Source organism: Panicum virgatum, chromosome 3K, assembly GCF_016808335.1.
Source record: "Panicum virgatum strain AP13 chromosome 3K, P.virgatum_v5, whole genome shotgun sequence".
NCBI classification, from domain to species: domain Eukaryota; kingdom Viridiplantae; phylum Streptophyta; class Magnoliopsida; order Poales; family Poaceae; genus Panicum; species Panicum virgatum.
Genome location: NC_053138.1, coordinates 25,634,170 through 25,650,065, shown reverse-complemented (window position 1 = coordinate 25,650,065; position 15,896 = coordinate 25,634,170). Strand labels below are relative to the sequence as shown.

General features: G+C 48.5%; 1 protein-coding gene across 1 annotated transcript; it reads left to right on the top strand.

Moving 5' to 3' along the window:
* Positions 1–7,846: 7,846 nt before the first annotated feature.
* On the top strand, positions 7,847–9,944 carry LOC120698646 (NAC domain-containing protein 48-like). The gene is made up of 3 exons (XM_039982347.1): positions 7,847–8,285; positions 8,378–8,655; positions 9,165–9,944. Exons 1-3 carry the CDS (start codon positions 7,931–7,933, stop codon positions 9,651–9,653), a joined length of 1,122 nt encoding a protein of 373 aa, XP_039838281.1. The 5' UTR covers positions 7,847–7,930; the 3' UTR covers positions 9,654–9,944.
* Positions 9,945–15,896: the final 5,952 nt, after the last annotated feature.

The following is a 15,896-nucleotide window of genomic DNA, read 5'->3' as shown; positions in this document are numbered from 1 at the left end:
ATTGGACCAAAATGGGCTTTAAAGATGGATGCCTTATCTATCTTCCACAAGATAGAGAGGAGCCCTCTGGCGCACGTGTTGTTCCTCCTGACATTGGGCTGGGTTAAAGTTTTAGGCCTTATTTTCCTTGATGAGATGTTCCGGTCGTATGTGCAAATCTGTCCCAACATGTGGTACACCACCAAGCTGAATGTTTTTTTAATCTGAAGCTGAATACGTATATATACGATGATGATGATAACAAACCAAAGGATTTGGGCTCCGGGATTATGCTCATGACATCCAAAGCGTACGGAGGGGTGCAAAAGGGTGAATCTTAGGGCACCTCCAACTCTCTTTAGTTCAAAATATTGTACTATTTTTTCGAAATAAGATCTCAATTTGAGAAAAATAGTATAATATTTTGAATTAAATAGGGCTGGAGGTGCCCCTAAGTGTTACCCATTTGCACCTCTGGCCGTACGAATGAAGATTCCAATGTCAACAAATACTGTGCAGAGATAATGACTCGACAGAACAGCGTTTCATTCAGATTAGACAGTGGCAATTACGAATCATGAGGTCCATATAGACCTGCCAGTAAAGATTTTTCAGCTCTGCTCACTCATGCGTGCGACTCATTGGCTGTCTTGCTCGCTTGATTTCCTGTCCAAAGCCTGGTCCGGTGGATGGATCGTACTGAATGCCACAGTTCACAACCTGTGGCCCAGCAACAAGCGCTGCTACTACTGCAGTCGCCGTCGTCGGCAAAGCGAAGGGGATTGGATTCCTGACAGGGTAGTATGAGTAGTATCAGGCCTCAGCCCTCAGAAGGACGAGACAGCGTCTGCAACAGTGCGGTGTGGCTTCTTCGCCGGATTGCTTTCCATCAGAGGACGGGCGTACCTGAAGATTCCAACAGCGTACGTGTACCCACCCATTGGAGCTGTCCCTTTTGGGTGCGTCGTGTAAGCTAGGTGCATGCGCCTCTAATCGCCTCGGCTTTAAAACTAACACATGATGACGCTCAACGCTGGCCTCTTATTCTGATTAATTATTTTGATGTGCTACTTGTTTAACTACGTACGTACCCTGCGTATGCTCTAGATTCTAATGGTTGACTGCTATGCATGGGTGGCAACTTATTAGTTGCATGTTCGAGTACAAAGCATATCTGCATATGCACAGATAGGTAATAATGGAATCGTCAAGAAGCCAGGTAAGCATGCATTCCGATCCCAATCATATATAAGAGCATATGCATAATTATTAAAAGGTAAAGACTAGAAACCAGCCGGCCGTACTTTTGGGCTTTCGGATGGCGTCCATCTAGCATCCAGAATTTTTCACCTCCTCCCAATTTTCTCTCCGGGTCAACGCGTCGTTGCCTCCTTCCTCGACCTTGCCGCCCCATCTGTGGCGCCGAGGCCATTTTCTCGTCCTCATCTGAAAAGTGATCCTCGCCGCGGCCTGCGCACCGCCGGACGAGGATGGCCCGGAAGGCCACGGGACGGCGGCCGACTACACCAAACAGGCGGCCGCGAGGGCCAGCGACGCCACTGCCGGGGCGGCCGGGATGACCGTGGAGTACGCGAAGCAGGCCGCGGCGAAGGCCAGGGACGCGACGCTGAGCACCAGCGAGGCGGCGGCCGAGTACGCGAAGCAAGCGGCGGCGAAGGCAAGGGCGCGACGGGGAGCCCCTCGCGTTCTCGTCCGCGCAGGAGGCGCCCATCCTCCTCCTCCCTCCACTGCTCTCCCTCAAGCTAGCGACCCCCCGCCCTCCTTCCTCCACCGTCCTCCCTTACGCCGGCGACCCCTGCCCTCCTCCTCCCTCACGCCAGCGACTCCCCGCCCTCCTCCATGGATTTGTTCCATGCTCTTCCGTTTTCTCGTTGCAGCGAGCTGAATTTGGGGATTTTTTTCTAGGGATTTTTCAGCAGAGATGTGGTGAGATTCAGGTCGTGGTGGAGGAACAGATTCACAAGAAGGCGAGTAGTCCTGGCGAGGCCAACGGCGGCAGATCGAGGCAACTGGAATGAAGGAGCTTGACATCGGGCGGAGTACAACCTTGATCCACGCCACCGGCATCGCAGGGCATATGCAGGCGTGCAGGTTAGCGCGAGGCCTAATCCCCCCAATGCATCTCGCTGGGGAAATGCATCAGGTACGCAAGTGATTTCATCCATTCCTCTCTCTATTTCCCTTGCAGGACACTTCAACCCATTCTCATCTCAACCCCCATTTTTCCTGATCCATTTCAGTCTGGCTATTTAGTATTTTTTCAGTTATTAGTAATGTTAATCTGGTATATTGTATTGTTTGCAATTATAGTCTAGCACTCTAGCATATTTCTAATTACAGCTAAGCATTTTACTTATGGCGGTTTAGCAAATTTTAGACTAATATATTGTACTTACGCAATTATAGCTTTGGACTTTAGCATTTTTCCAATTATAGTTAAGCAATTTACATATCATGGTTCGACATTTATTTAAAATTGATCCATGGAGTTGCCAGAAGATTTTTGTTAGAACCCCCTCTCCTAGAACTGAATGTCGTTAAGTCTAGCTACCCTGGTTCCTCTGATCCATCCACCATTCAATTGTTCTTGTCATTTGTCTACACATAATATATGTCCATCTAGTAATACATAATTACATATATGTTATAGCATTTTTAAGATTAAGCTAAGCAGCTTATTGATTACTCCTTACTAATTTAGAATACAATGTAGACAATGACATTAGTTAGTGTTTTTTCTTAATTCTAACTAGGCAAAAGTATTATTTTCGTTCAAACACATTGTATTCTTGGTTAGGCAAAGTACTATTCCCGTACTTTGCGTGGATGAGAGGAGCAATTAAACAAGGACGTGGCTAACCTACAGATGAGGAGATGAGAAGAACTACTTTACGTGGATGTTATGTCCGTGAAGCAAAATGCTACTTTTGTAGGGATTTCATCTTGATCTGCCCTGTTTTTGTGAAGAAACAAATGTTGTTTTGAGTCATGTTCATTATTTGCTTGTACATTTACTGTAAATTGCTTATGAGTTATTATATTATGCTTTCAACTTTTAACAAAAATGCTTCTCACTGTAAAGAGATCGAAATATATTTAAGTGAGATCTTATTTTAAAGTTTTTGCTGAGGCCAACGTAATGGTACAATCAGATTTGAATTTGGTTGCTCAGTTGTAAAACTACACATTTTTTTAAACTTGAGACTTGTTTCTCTTGTGGGAATCTTGTATGGTCCCACTATGCACCGTGGAGCGATGTGTGCTTGCAAAAAAAGGTGCCAATAGCAGATTTTGCCAGAAAAAGGCAAAAAAAAGGACGGTTTCACTTTCCAAAAATGGAGAGACCGTAGGAGTAGACTACTTTACGGCTGGCCGTAGGTTAGCCACGTCCTTATTAAAATGCTCTGAGATCGTTGTTATACAGTAGTTTATTAGGCCAGCGTGCACCCCAGCCTCACCTTTCTTTCTGGCCTGGCATGGCAAGTGACAAATAATTAATTAATTAATTAATAGTGTAGTATAATAATGTCAGCATGCGTGCAGCTGGAACTTTATGGAGCACTCGTATTATTCTGCAAATATTATGTACTGTCATAAAGCGTCAACTGCTCATCAGCTCGCCGTCACGCTAGCTTGTGCTTCTCGGTTAAGAGGGAGCGCGACACACTGATGAGAGAGCTTGGTCTAATAAGCCTAAAGGCCTGTTTGGTTTGGCGCCTATGGCGCCACACCGTGCCTAAGCTGCGGCGGCCGATTCGGCCGCCACACCTGCGGCGCGGGATGTGTGGCGCGGTGTGGCGCCATAGGGCACGAACCAAACACGCCCTAAATTATTCAGATCGGATGCCGCGTCAGGTACGTGTCCAGCATGCATCAAGCTAGCCACACGATCGATCGAGTCTAATTTTTGGAATTAGACTAATAATAATAATAATGGAAGAACACACACATGGACGACGCTTGGCAGATGCGGGCATATATATATATATATATATATATATATATATATATATATATATATATATATATATATATGATGAGTCACCACTATACATGCGTCCGTACCAGTCATCTATCTAGCTATCAATATCTCGGTATTTTGGCCCTTTCTTGCGCTCGATTTTCTCTCCTCCAAACTTTTGTTCGCTCCTCTCCCTGTTGCTATCACTCTTTTGTTTGACGCTAAAATCGAGAAGTAGCGGGATTATAATTTAAAACGGGGGAGTATTATATATATTAAATATTTATTATTAAGCAATACTATGTACTTATACGTTGTACTACCTCCTTTTCAAATTTTAGTTCATCTGACTTTTTTTTATCCTAAGTTTGACAACTCGTTTTATTCAAAAAATTTATATAAATATTGCCAAATTTAAGTTATTCTTAAAGATTTTGTATGATGAAGCATCCCGCAACAAAAAAAGTGATATTTTGCACAAATTTTTAAATAAGATGAGTGGTCAAATTTAAAGTCGATAAAAATCAAAAGAAGTACAATTTAAAATGGAGGGAGTATTAATGCAGGTAGCTCTGGCTCGGAGATAATATCAGGCGCGCGGCACATCGGCGTCAGCTTTTAGTAGCCCCACGTTCCCGTGTTTAGGCTTGTTTGGTTCCCTCGTCCTATGAACAGTAGCGCGGGAATCTTTCATGCATGGAGGTCTAAACGAAGTCTATTTGCAAAACTTTTTCACAGATAGGTGTAACTTTATGCGACGAATCTAATGAGCCAAAAAAATCTTCGATTGGCTAGGGAACCAAAGCCTTACTCGATCGCTCTCCGCCAAAGTGTCACCCCCCAAATCTGGACGTGCATTAAACAAGCTTTCGTTCACGGACGCCGACGCCCGATCCTACAAAAAATAAGTAAATAATTGAGCTCCATGTGTATATTATTCCGGCTGGTACGATCACACATCATCACCAACATGAGTTAGCAGCCGATCAATCAATGCGATCCGTGTGTGTATAGCTATAGGCGCCCGCGCGCAGCCCCGACCCGTTTCGTCGAGAAAAAAAGGTGGTGGCGACGAGATACGGATCACGCACAGTGCGGCGATGGGCACGCGACACCGACACGCGTCCCCGACGCGGCCGACGGCGCCACCGCGGAGACGGCGGCCGGTGCCCGTCGACGACCGGCCGTCGATAGACGATAGGTCTCTCGCACTATAGCTTTCTTCCAGCCCTTGCTGGTGTGTGTTATCGGTTAGACGTCGCCTCGCCTCGGACAGCTACTCAGCTAGTAGCCATATTATCCGCCGCCACGTCGCTGTCGCCCGGCTGCAGGCTGCAGGCACACGCACTCTTCTGGCGGCTACGGCGCATACTAGCACCACAAACCAAGAATTAATCTCCGGGGTTACATCTGGGCAGACCTGTGCCACGATGGCACGATCTACCTCAAATAAAGCAGCTGGGTTTGCTGGATAACCACGCGTATCATCCACGTACAGATGAATCGGAGATTATTACTGTTGGGTAAGAGATTAAAGAAAATGGCATGGGTAAAAATAACTGAAACAAAAATGTCACGAACTCGATCGATCTCGACGCGCTGATTCTAGCTCGAAAGGTACGGGGTCCTAATCGTAACAGTGCGCGATAAGCTTGGCAGCCGCCAGCCGCCGATGCCGAAAGCGCCTTTTCCGGCAGATGCGAAAGTGGCGCTTTGACCGGCCGGCCGGTCTAATTGGATGGTACAGTAATGGCGAGCCTAATCTCCTGTGTCACCCCCAGCAGGCATGGCAGGTCCCGTTCCATCCATGGAGCCTGGCTCAGCTACCTAGCGAGTCGGTGGTGGTAGGGGCTGCAGGGGCGGTCGTGTCATCAGGCATCTCAATCACGTGGCCAGCGTGCGCAGCCGCGCGGGGGTGTGCGGGTGGGCTGCAGCCTGCAGCGGCTGGGCCTCGGCGTGCTCCGCGACCGGAGCCCGGATCTTCCGCGCGCGGACAGAGTCTTTGTGGGTCCACCACTTTGCGGTTCGTGTGTCAGACCGTCCGTGCGAACGTGCGTGCGCGACACACATTTAGGCATGTGTATCGTACACACATTCAGTGGTGTTGGTAGATTAGGAGTGCATTTGAAAATGGGACGGAGTTGGATGGAGTGTAGAGTTTCTCGTGGGAAGATGGGAAGGGAGGTGGTTCTCATAGCGTTCTACGTGGAAGCTCTATTTTATTTTGAGATTTATTATTATATAGAGCTGACATATGTTGAGTTGAGTTGAGTTGACCTGTGAAATTATATTTTATTACAAATATTTATGTATTGATATTTTGAGTATTATCACATGGTGCAAGGTTTCTAAATATAATTAACCACTCTACTAAAAATATTGCAATATTAAGATGCTCGGCTAAGCTATCAAGATGCTTCAAGAGAATAAAAGGCATACATATAGTTTTACTAAAAAGGAAAACGATCATTAGCCATTAGAAGGAGTGTCATGTGATGCTGTGACACTACATAAATGAAGAAATGACGGTTTCGCCGATGTTAAATGCATGAATGAACCAAAACTTAATATAGGAGCTCACGACTCAAACCCCAGGACTATCCTAGGATTAGAATGAAACCATTTTTTTCTAACCGCTATAACAAGTCTTGTTGTGTCGTTTTAAGTTTAGTTGAGTTAGACTAGGAAACCTTATGGACTTGAAATGTTACAATGATGATGTAAAAGTGAGAATCTAGTTGATTTATAGTTTGTCACAAAAAGAATTTGAAAGGTAGTAATAAAGTTACAATATATGTCAATTTGTCCTTGACATCACTTCTATTTCGGGGCATAAATGGAAATTGAGTTGAGTTGAGTTGAGTTGATCTTCGAAGTATCAAAAAATAAGATTTCTTGAGACTACTACATGCCATGAAAATGCCATCAATGTCGTGCAATTGCTATAGATATAAAACCAAACTATATAAAAGATGTATATGTACAATGCATAAGTTACTATAGTTGTGGCCAGTGTAATAGTTTGAGTGTGGTACCCATATTGTTAGGGATCTCTAAAGTCACGAGAGTATCAATATATTGTCGGTTATTATTGTAATTTGCTTATAGAGGACATTCCCACTTTTAGATATAATTACCGGATTATTGGGCAAATGCCCCCATCCCACAGTCTTTGTCATGCAACTTTTAAAAGGGGAAAAAGAGAGGGAAAAATTAAGTATATATATAATAAGCGGAATAGCCATTTTGGGCCCTGAACTATCGCGCAAGGCTCAAATTGGCCTCATGAGCTATAAAAACGTCCGATTTGGCCCTTCTAGTTTCTAACTCAATCTTGTCTATGCTCATGAATTGCTCGATATGGGGACAGTTGAAGACGCAAAATGACTCTCCTACCCCTCCCTAATTCCTTAACCTGGCGCACCCCTTCACGGCATTTCCTCCGTGTTCGCCGTTTCCTCCATAGCTCTCTCGGCTAATAGTTAGTGTAAACTAACCTAAGTACCACGGGGAAGATAGCTCGTTTTTGCATTAATTGGTCGATCATAATTTTGGTACCATTCAATTGCATGTTCTCTAACAAAATTTATTTAAAAATCTACCGCGTTTGTCTGTACTCCCTCCGTCCCAAAACTTCAGCTATATTCATCCGAGCAATCCTTTCGCACGTTCTCGGCTATCCCCTGTCTTGGCCCGCACTTTCCCGCTTCGGCATCCTACCACCACGTGTCGCCGCGGCGACGGACGCACGTTCCCGCGCGGGGCCCGCTCCACCGGCCCAAAACGGAACGCCTTTCCACTTGAGCCGCCATTCGGCGGGCCCCGGCCGTGCCGCCTCGCCGCCCCTGTCCGCGCGCGCGCGCCCCCGTCCAAGCGCCCCCGCGTCAGCAGTGACTGAAGCCGTGGCCCGTCCAGGCGTCCAGGATCCCGCCGCGCTCGGCTATATATCGCGCGCGTGCCGCGCGGCGCATGGTTTCATGCCGCCTCGTGCCTCGCAGGACCAGAAGAGAGAGAGGGAGAAGGAGGATCGAATCAGCCGCTGAATTGACCTCGCGATTCGAGCGCAGAAAGCGAAAGCATCGTCTGATCAGCCAGCGGCGCCGCCGGAGGAGGAATCAATCAAGAAAGGAGGAGATGAGCGGCGGCGGTGGAGTGCTGGCGGCGCAGTCGCAGGAGCTGCAGCTGCCGCCGGGGTTCCGGTTCCACCCGACGGACGAGGAGCTGGTGACGCACTACCTCTGCCGGCGGTGCGCCGGGCTGCCCATCTCCGCGCCCATCATCGCCGAGATCGACCTCTACAAGTTCGACCCCTGGCAGCTTCCAAGTACGTGCCGTGCATCTCCAATTCTCCATGCGTGCTGCTACATCTGTGTACGGTTCCAAGTTTCGTCGCTCTGATGTATGCGTGCCTCGCAGGGATGGCGCTGTACGGCGAGAAGGAGTGGTACTTCTTCTCCCCGCGGGACCGCAAGTACCCGAACGGGTCGCGGCCGAACCGCGCCGCCGGCACGGGGTACTGGAAGGCCACCGGCGCCGACAAGCCGGTGGGCACGCCCAAGCCCCTGGCCATCAAGAAGGCGCTCGTCTTCTACGCCGGCAAGGCCCCCAAGGGCGACAAGACCAACTGGATCATGCACGAGTACCGCCTCGCCGACGTCGACCGCTCCGCCCGCAAGAAGAGCCACAGCCTCAGGGTATGTACGCCGTCTCAATCTCAGAGCGACTCCGCCCCAAAATCATCTTATGGATCACTGCATGCCGTAGCAAATAGTTCAGATAAGATGAGCGTAGTCGTCGACACGTATGGATCAGGAAGAACAATTAGCGATCGAATTATCCGAGCTACTAGTAGCTGGGGGAAAAGATGCATGGCAAGCCTTGCCTTTTGTGAATGATTCCTGCCGCAAGTGTGAACCCCTGGAGGTGGAGATCGATCAGATGCTGCGCCGGGCGTCATCCCCTTGGGCCGCCAGTTATCTCTCGCGCTTTTGCGAGCCGCGGCGACAGCGATCGGGGGATACGATCGAAAGCGACGCGTCAATAATGCCGCTTCGGATTTCATTAAGAAATTCGTGCGTGATTATTGTTCGTCCTTTTTGCGGGGAAAAAGATTGGGATGACGGTGTGTGGTTGTGGACTTGCGACACGACGAGATGATGATGGAACAATCTGTAATTTCTTTTCTTTTTCGGTTGCATTGCAGCTGGATGACTGGGTGCTGTGCCGAATCTACAACAAGAAGGGCGCGGCGGAGAAGCCGTCGTGCGGCTCCAGCGACGGCGGGCGGGCGCCCATGGCCGTGGGCTCGCCGCCGGAGCAGAAGCCGCCCGTGCTGCCGCCCCCCGCGGCGGGGGCCGGGTACGCGCCGCCGCTGTTCCCGGAGCTGGCGGCGTACTACGAGGTCCGGCCGTCGGACTCGATGCCCCGGGCGCACGGAGGCGCGGACTCGAGCGGCTCGGGGCAGGCGCCGGCGGCCACGTCGTCGTGCGGCGGCGGCGCCGAGCGGCCCGAGGTGCAGAGCCAGCCCAGGATCGCCGCGTGGGAGCGCACGTTCGCGGGCGTGAACCCGGCCGGCTCGATGCTGGGCGTGGGCGGGCACCAGCAGCAGCTGCTGCTCGGCCCCGCAGCGGCCGGCGGCGGCGGGGACCCGCTGCTCCATGACATCCTCACGTACTGGGGCAAGCCGTACTGAGGTCTGAGGCCAGGCGGGGGATCGTGGTCGGCTCGGGCGAGCTGCCGGCGATGAGGCCGCGTGGAGCCCCGCGCGATGGAGGGCGGCGGACCGGCGGAGCAGGGAGGACTGCAGCAGGATCGGTTTCGGATCGCTGGGGATACTAGATTATTAACTACTGCGAGAGTTTGAACTAAGCTGTGTATACGCGATTGATTTGGCGCTGGGATTTTTGTGTAATTTTGTATTAGTGGTATTACTGATCATGATTTGGCTTAATCTACACCTTGTAATCACGTTGGTCGTCTCTTATTTGCGAGATGAGTATTGCTCGCATGCACTATGCATGGTCGTAATTTCCTAATTGGTACCGGTATGGATCGTCATCATGGTGCCTGCAGCTGCATCGCAGGCTCGATCGTTGTAGGCTTGGATAGCTGCAATCCACGCCATGTGCACCCGTGCCGCCGAGTTATTGCTGAACGCAGGCACGCAGCGCATGCCCCTAGTGTCTGCTCGTACCAACACGCGTGGACGTGCCGTGGTTCATTAAATTTGGAATTGCGAACGTGAGCCGTCTGTCTAGCACGAGTTTCACGCTCTTCTTTTACAAAAAAAAAGACGGTACAAATTTCTGCTGTGTGTGTACGTGAAGTGACGATCGGAGGGCGTAGCACGCACGATGAGCACGCCGAACTCGCAGGACCTCCGCCGGAGCGCGACGGCTTTGGCGCGGCGCGGTGCGTGCGTGCTCTGCTCACCGCGTAACGTACGGGCACCAACCAAGGAAAACGTACCGTGATCTCCTAAACCTGGGAACTCCTTGGGAATTCCGTCCACCGGCGGCGATCCTACCGCCCGCCGTACCGCGCGCGCCGAGCTGAGTCAAAAAGGTTCGCGAACAACTCGGTGTTGTACGCTTTCATTCGCCGATAAGCACGAACGCACGGTCACCCCCGCGGGCAGGGGTAGCCGGGCAGCGGACGTGGCGGAGCCCGGCGCCCTGGCGCGTGCGCGCTAGGTGTAATGACCGCGACGCCTCGGACCTGTCCGGCCTGCAACGCGGTGGGGCGGGAGGGGTCGGGTGCGGCGCAGCGCAGCGCGCGCGCGTACGTGTGCGGTCACCGATCGAGCCACGACGGGGGCATGCACCATTCCATGCCCGGCCCGGGTCGGCCGGTCAATCGGCACGTGCACTGTCAGCCCCAAATTTTTGAGCAGGTGAGCTCGCCGTGGCGTGCATCGCGACGTGCCCCTCGCCACCGGCCATCCTCGTGCCACGCGCCGCCCTACCCGCATCGACGAGCGAGCCACGGCAAGCTGCGCCCATCCCGCGACCGCGTCCGTCAACGCCACGCGCCAGCCGTCCAGGGGCGTTCCACTGCTGCTTCCTCGGCCTTCCACGGCGTTCGTGTCGCCCCGTCCTTATCCGCACCGGCCGCCCGCTCCCCTCCCCTCTAACTCCAGTGCCCGGCCGGCTTCCTTGCCCCAAACCCTAGCCTCCTTGTTCCCCAATCCGCCATTGCCGCCGCCGCCTGGAGCTCCGCTGCCGGCCGCGATTTCGCCGCCCTCGGTGAGTGCCGCGCCGATTCCTCGCGGGGGGAGCTTCTCCTACCTCCTCTCGACTGATTTCGCCCCTCACCCGGACTCCTCGTTCGTTGCGCAGGGCTGCCGGCGAGCCCCTCCGCCCGCGGTCGCCCGTCCGCCGCCGCGCCGCCCGTCCGCCTCCGTTCCTCGTCGTCCAACACACCGGTGAGGCTCGCCGCCACCTCCTCATCGCCGTGCGCGCCTCCCCTGGCCTGCTCCGGCCCTGCCTTGCTGAGCCGCCTCGCGCCACCGCCGCTCGCCATCGCCATGGCCGCGCATGCGCGCGCGCACCGCGCGACGCGCGACGTCGTGGCCGCGCCCACGCCGCGGTCAAGGCCGGCGTTGCCTTGACCCGGCCTGGGTGGGCCGTTGGCCCGTGGGCCCCGCCTGTCGGCCTCTGGGCCGGCTTTGCAGGGTGCACCTAGCGTTTTAGGGTTTTGTGTTTGGGCAGCAATCTTGCAAAATTCGTAGAATTTTGTGCATAGCTCTGAAAAATACGAAACTTGTTTTATTGGGTTCGTATCGCTGAGATATACTTAGGAAAAATATTTTTTGTATGTTTCACTGCTGTTTGTTAGGGTTTTAGTGTGTTTTCATTTGCTCTGTCCGAAAATGGTTTAATGTAGAACTTTTTGCTGGAAAGTGATAAAAGGGTGAAACCGGTTTTGTTAGCTTTGTTTTCCTGCATAGTATCTATGATAATTTTCTTGGATTTGTTTAGTTAAGTTTGCATGCCTTTATGATTTATCTTATTTTTAATAGCTGAAAATTGATCTATTTATGATTAATTATAGAAAAATGCTTTAATAGCTGCTAGAACGCTTAGGATCTTATGCACAATACAACTTGTTTTATAAAGAAAAGGTGTGTGTGTGGGAAGGGAAAAATGTGGAATTTCGAAAGATGAGTTTAGACGGGTTGGATGACATTTCTGTGTGATTTGCCGTTTGGTGTGCTTGTGCCTGTGTGGCGGAGCACGGAAGGGAGATATCCATCTTGTCACCCCTAAGGACCGAGTTGATGTGTCATCTCACCTAACTCCACTATCGTGCAAACCACTCGACCGTTGTATGGGCAACGGCTTAGCATAAACCCCACTAGTTAGTCTGATAGCCATCAGGAGAGCTGAGAGCAACGGGTGATCAAGGAGAAGGGATTAACTCTGTGTCACTTATGCCCCGGTTACAACCTCTGTGATAGGTCAATGACCCCTTGGTGCATCCCGTGATGGCTAGTCAGGTCTAGCTAAGGTGGGTAATGGCTTTGTTGGGATCTGCACCGACACTAAGGTGATCGAGTTGTGGTACCCCACTTGTGGGTAAAGTTGCACACCTCTGCAGAGTTAAGAATCTATTCGAATAGCTGTGCCCACGGTACTGGGCGAATTACGGTTTGGTCACATAACTAGTGTTTATTGTGGGATGGGTTGGCGTGAGTTGTTTTGGAAATGTGTCCGGCAGTTGTGCCGTGTGCTACGACGGATGAAGAGTCCGGTAGCAGCTTAAAACTTGGATCCTGTGTGGATCAACCCTTTGTGTTGCTCGGTACAAGAAAACTGGTTTTGGAAAAATGATTTCTTTCAAATGAACCCCTGCATAAAATATTGCTTTCCGCAAAACAAACCCTAGCCTTATCCTTGATTTACCCTGTGCATTATATTCTGTTTATACCCCCTCCGTGGGTGTGGTTGGACTTGCTGAGTATGTTTGTACTCACCCCATTCTTAATTTTTACAGAGGAAGACCCAGACTTCGTTCCAGAGGACGTTGTGTAGGGTACCGTCCTGCACCCAGCCTTGCCTGTAGATTAGGGTCACCCGCAGGAGATACCGCATGGCGCAAGACTCTGATGACTTTCTTTTTATATTTAATATTGTTGCGTGTGTGTGGATTATAATCCTCGCGATAGTGGCGCTTCTCTGCTCACTACCGCGTAGAGTTGTACGGTAATGAACCATCTGATGTAATAAATGTGTCATCAGCCTCCTGGGACTGATGTTTGTAACACATTTAAGTCTTATCTTGTGAGGGGACGCTTCAATGCATGCATCTGATTTACCTTTATGCTAGAAGGCATGCACAAATATTTAATTGGGTGCTTGCGTGCAGTGCCGGGGGGGGGGGGGGGGGGGGTTGGTCAGGCTCAGGTGCTTCGTCGGACCGGGCGCGCTTGTTGGCCTGGGTGCATTCTATGTACAGAATGCACCCAGGTGTATTATACCATAACAGTCATTAATATTCTAGCATGAAGGCCCAAATTACTCATCTGTTTGCACATAGTGATTAATGTGTGACACAAGGTCCATTGGTCACGCCTGTTCCACCATTTGGAGCAAATCAAGGAAATGATGCATGCTTGGATCTTAAGCAAATCAAGGAATAATTAAATTTTGTTCATCTATATATGTGCGTGCAGACATTTAAGGGTAATTATTTTATTTATTGTATGGTAAGGTGACAGGGTAATTGATGGTAATGACATTAAAATAAACATTACACCAAAATTGTATCTAGGATGCGTGATTTTTACTACTATTATTTACGGTGTGCGGCGCGTGTTCTTACGGCCAACATGGAACTTGTTAGAGCTCTGGACACAACACGGAACGTCGATCACGTTGCAGATCCGGCCAAAACATCTATCTACCATAAAAATCTTTTACACAATCCAGTAATTTATAGCAATAATGCTGGAGATAGTTTTTATGGTCCAAGGATGCAAAACTTGAATTCTACTGCCGAGATGATTCATCGGAGGTCCAAGGATGCAAAACTTGAATTTGACTGTGTATACTTCCCATGACTACGGACAGGTGGATGCCGAAATACGTGCCCATATCAAAATATCTTTTTTCCCTTCAATCATTCAAATTAAAGAAAAAACAAACAAGTAATTTTTTACTTCCAACTGTTCACTTTTTACTTTCAACATTTTCCTACTATGCCATACCTCTGTACGTGATAACACCTCACTTTCCATTTTCAGCGGTCAAACAGAATTTTTTTTAGTCACTAACCATTCAAACTTGCTTAAATACAATAATGGTCGTGGTCACCATTTATTCCATTCAATGTACTCTGTAACGAGATTTTACTACCGTGTAGCCAAGGCACCGTAATTTGCTGCACTCACTGGAGTAACCTTGCGCCGCCGTGGGTGTTGAATATTATTCAGCAACCCGCATGTTAAATAGACGGGTCCTATATATATATATATATATATATATATATATATATATATATATATATATATATATATATATATAATGCAATAAATCAAATCCTATATAAAACATATATATATAATGCAATAAATAGTAAATAATTTTCTATGTCAATTAATAGTCTAAGTAAACAAAGTTATTACTAAATATTCTATAAAACATGAGGTTTTACTCCAAACGGTTATCCATTGGGTTTCCACAGCCGAAAAATCAAATCCGAAATAGAACCCAATAAGTTTCGGAGCCCCAAATTCGGGTGAAAAATCGTCATCGAATTTGAACCCGTAAAATCTGAAACCCGTAAATATCCGACCTAAAACCAAACTATTGCCATCCTTATGCGCGACTGGCGAGCCAGCCGTCAGGCTGGTGCAGCTTCGGCAACATGCTTTTTACTCGAGGTGTTATACATCTCATCGAGTTTACATGGCTCCGGGACTATTTTTTTATTTGTCTTTTTTCCTAAGTTTTTTATATTTGGAGCCCCGGCGGAGGTAATTGTAGAAATGGACCACTTTGAGACGGTTGTACAAATGCGCAAAAGTCAAAATGTAAAAAACTTAAATGCTAAAAAAAATACGCCCAGGGCCTAAGTGGCTTCACTTTTCATTTATTTTGGGCCTTCTTTTCACGGTGTAGGCCTCTGGGCTGGGCTTATTACAACGAGGATGCAGGTTAGACAGCCCATTTCTCACCTTTTTTTTCCCGTCCACTGCATGCGAGTCTGTGATCTGATCTTTTCCGTTGCTTGCAAATTATTATTTTTTGAAACGCTTGCAAAATATTAATTGAATACTACCTCTGTTTCTTTTGATTGGACGAATTTCAATTTGGAAAGGTCTTAATGTAACCATCAATTACTTTCACAATAATAGACCATCGGTTGTTGGGAAATCAAGCCGTGTTTTTTTAACAAGTGAAACGTGAATAAATTCATACAGCCTTTATATATATATACTCCCTCTATATAGGAAATAGATGATGTTTAGGACAGCGACACTGTTTTCGAAGCATAACTTTGACTGTTTATTTTTATAAAAATATTTGTTGAAAAGTGATATATGTATATTTTTATGAAGGTATTTTTTAAGACAAATCTATTCATATAATTTTCACTTTTTCAAACTCAATAATTTAAAATTTATTCATAATTTATATTCTCAATGTTTGACTCAAACCTTGTCCTAAACGTCATCTATTTCTTATATGGATGGAGTATACTAAACATGCATAGAATTTTGAATAAGTATTGGTCCAAATTTGATCCTCTGGAATTATATATACTACGTCCTGTACTTTGGAATGAAGTTAGTATCTCCAAAATTTTATTCATATAGCATTGGATTGTAAGATTAGGGACGAATAGTTGAGAAGTTTAATGTTGGATGAATATCGTGTGAGAGAAATGAATGGTCGAGATAGGCCATGTGGCCCCAACTACATACACGTGTGGA

Coding starts and splice junctions, on each gene's coding strand:
- LOC120698646 (XM_039982347.1), top strand. CDS start 7,931: ATGGTTTCATGCCGCCTCGTGCCTCGCAGGACCAGAAGAGAGAGAGGG. Junction 8,286..8,377: donor CGACCCCTGGCAGCTTCCAA/GTACGTGCCGTG, acceptor CGTGCCTCGCAG/GGATGGCGCTGTACGGCGAG. Junction 8,656..9,164: donor AGAAGAGCCACAGCCTCAGG/GTATGTACGCCG, acceptor GTTGCATTGCAG/CTGGATGACTGGGTGCTGTG.